This window comes from Tachysurus fulvidraco, chromosome 4 (genome assembly GCF_022655615.1).
Source record: "Tachysurus fulvidraco isolate hzauxx_2018 chromosome 4, HZAU_PFXX_2.0, whole genome shotgun sequence".
In the NCBI taxonomy this organism is placed as follows: Eukaryota; Metazoa; Chordata; class Actinopteri; order Siluriformes; family Bagridae; genus Tachysurus; species Tachysurus fulvidraco.
Genome location: NC_062521.1, coordinates 22096677 through 22099176, shown reverse-complemented (window position 1 = coordinate 22099176; position 2500 = coordinate 22096677). Strand labels below are relative to the sequence as shown.

At 40.8% G+C, this 2500-nt stretch overlaps 1 protein-coding gene across 1 annotated transcript in view; it reads left to right on the top strand.

The window, feature by feature from the left end:
* The window catches only part of cog2 (component of oligomeric golgi complex 2), a 15869-nt gene that overhangs the window by 2865 nt on the left and 10504 nt on the right, over positions 1–2500 (top strand). The window contains exons 3-8 of the mRNA XM_027146030.2: positions 142–207; positions 335–415; positions 530–633; positions 839–947; positions 1607–1786; positions 1969–2093. Of these exons, the coding sequence (XP_027001831.1) occupies positions 142–207; positions 335–415; positions 530–633; positions 839–947; positions 1607–1786; positions 1969–2093 (665 nt within the window). The remainder of the gene's footprint in view (positions 1–141; positions 208–334; positions 416–529; positions 634–838; positions 948–1606; positions 1787–1968; positions 2094–2500) is intronic.

Genomic DNA, 2500 nt, shown 5'->3' with positions numbered 1-2500 from the left:
GTATCTGTACTGCTGCCAGACCTCCAGGAACCAAATGAGCTTATTTATAATGTTAATAAGCCCAGCTTTTCTGCATCAGTGTGTATTCTATCTGTATTACGTGTGGAGTTAATGTTCATCCTGTGTTCTGTCTGTCTTCAGGTGGGAATGGATAAAGCTCTCAACCAGCTTTCTGTCCCTCTCGGCCAGCTGCGAGAAGAAGTGATGGTAAACTGTTTCAACACCATGGTTTTGCATTATTTGATGTTTTCTTCTGCAACAGGAAAGTTACATTTCTTCGTACTTTAAGTTTAAACAGCTATGTCTCACTTTTGCATTTTCCTGGCTTGCACAGAGTCTGAGGTCATCAGTCAGTGACGTTATCCAAGCCATAGACACACAGTTGACCAAGCAAGATGACATTCAAAAGAAGAAGGTGTGGTTCTGATTTGGTTTATTAACCTATTGATTAAACCAAACATGTCTTTTCTGACAAGTGTAACTCGAAGGAATGTGTAGAAGGTATCTTAATTTCTGGACTTTTCATCAGGTTTGTGTATTAAGACTTATGCAAGTGGTTCGATCGGTGGAGAAGATTGAGAAAATCTTACACTCCCAAAATGCCCAAGACACCACTTCTCTTGATGCAAGCAGGTAAATGTCTATGCTCCTCAATCAGTAAATGCTTCACAAGCCTTGTGAGAATAACATCTGAAATCAAGATGCTAATATCAGGCTGTGTTTAGCCATATTCTGTAAATTAAATGGCTGAATAAACTAAACTACCTCAGCTTCTAGTCAGTGTTTTCTGTGTGCATAAACACTTCAGACTTTTTTGTTTGTTTGTTTTTATACTTAGTCCTCTTTTAGCGGGTCAGATTCTTGAGCGGATCGCCACTGAGTTCAACCAGCTGCAGTTCCATGCTGTCCAGAGCAAAGGCATGCCTCTGCTGGATAAAGTGCGCCCGGTGAGCTCAGCTTTCACATGCCTTACCCAGGCCAGCGCCGGGACTTAAACAGTTAGTCGTAAAGAGGAAAAGATGCTTCCATTACCACAGTGAAATAAAATTTCTTAACAGGACAGCTTATCATGGTTTATTTTTTTTATTCCTCAGCAATTTGAAAGTTATTACTTAAAAATGAAAGAAAAAACAGAATATATTAAAGCATATAGAACGATAGGACTCCTCTTGATATCCAGGAGGTTGCGAGTTCTAAAGCCAAAGCTGGCATTCGTGCTCTCTCTCTCTCTCTCTCTCGCCTGTCAATCACAGTGACTATCCAATCATGGGAACCTGTGAGCTTGTGGATGCAGAAGTGGGCAGATAGGAAGACATGCATCCAAACTCTTCTATTCTGACATCTAGGTCATAGGTGCTGACTAGCACTTAAATACAAAAAAGTTGCCTTTGTTCTCTTGTTCTTGCTGTATTTCGTCCCACCAGAGTTGACGGTATTCTTAGTTTGTGTCCTATTAAACCAGTATTAGTGTATTCATTGACCGAGACATCAAAAGCTCTACTGTATGTCACTGTGAATGAGAGCATCTGCCAAATGTCCTACACGTAAATAATGCCCGTGTTTGCACTTATTAGTGATTGTGAGTGGACTGTGTTGTGTGTTTCAGAGGATCGCTGGTATCACGGCCATGCTGCAACAGTCTCTGGAGGGTCTGCTGATTCAGGGCTTACAAACATCAAACGTGGCCATGGTGCGTCACTGCCTGCGCACGTACGCCACCATCGACAAGACCAAAGACGCAGAGACACTGGTGGGACAAGTCTTAGTCAAGCCATACATGGAAGAGGTATATTTCATTTATATAGCTTGCTCTGTACTTATGCACTACTCACAAATATACCCTAGTGGATTACACCAGATTAGGTGTAAGGTATTACAATATTACTTAATGCATCCTCCCTTGTATGTTCTTTTCTACGCATCCGATGGCATTGTGCAGGTTGAATTAAAATGTTGTTTATGTCACAGGTCATAACTGAGCAGTTTGTGAAGTCCAGCCCTAACGGCCTTCAAACCATGTACACAAAGGTTCTGGAGTTTGTGCCTCATCATTGCCGTCTGCTCCGGGAGGTCACAGGAGGGACCGTTTCTAGGTACGATGTATTTCATTGTACATTATTAGACATGCTCAGGCTATTTTTGGCAGGCTTTTAAATCCCTGAGTTACTTTAGAAGAAGAGAAAATCAGCACATGAAAAAACTCATGATGACACAGCAAAATCCTGCCATAATGCAGATCCAGACTTTCTTGTTTCAGTTTTGTTTTTTTTAACATCATCAGGGTCATCAAATTACCATTTCTTTACTTGTAGCTCCAGTTAAACTAACCTCCAGAGCCTTGCCTCAGAGCTTTTTTTTTAAGGGGCTCTATTTGGCAATAGTAAACAAATTTAAAACACAATTTAAAAAAAGAAAGCATGCAGAAATTTGCATGTTTTTTACATTGACTGTTTTACATTGCTGTCCCTTATCACCCAAAAGAGGATGAGGTTCCCTTCTG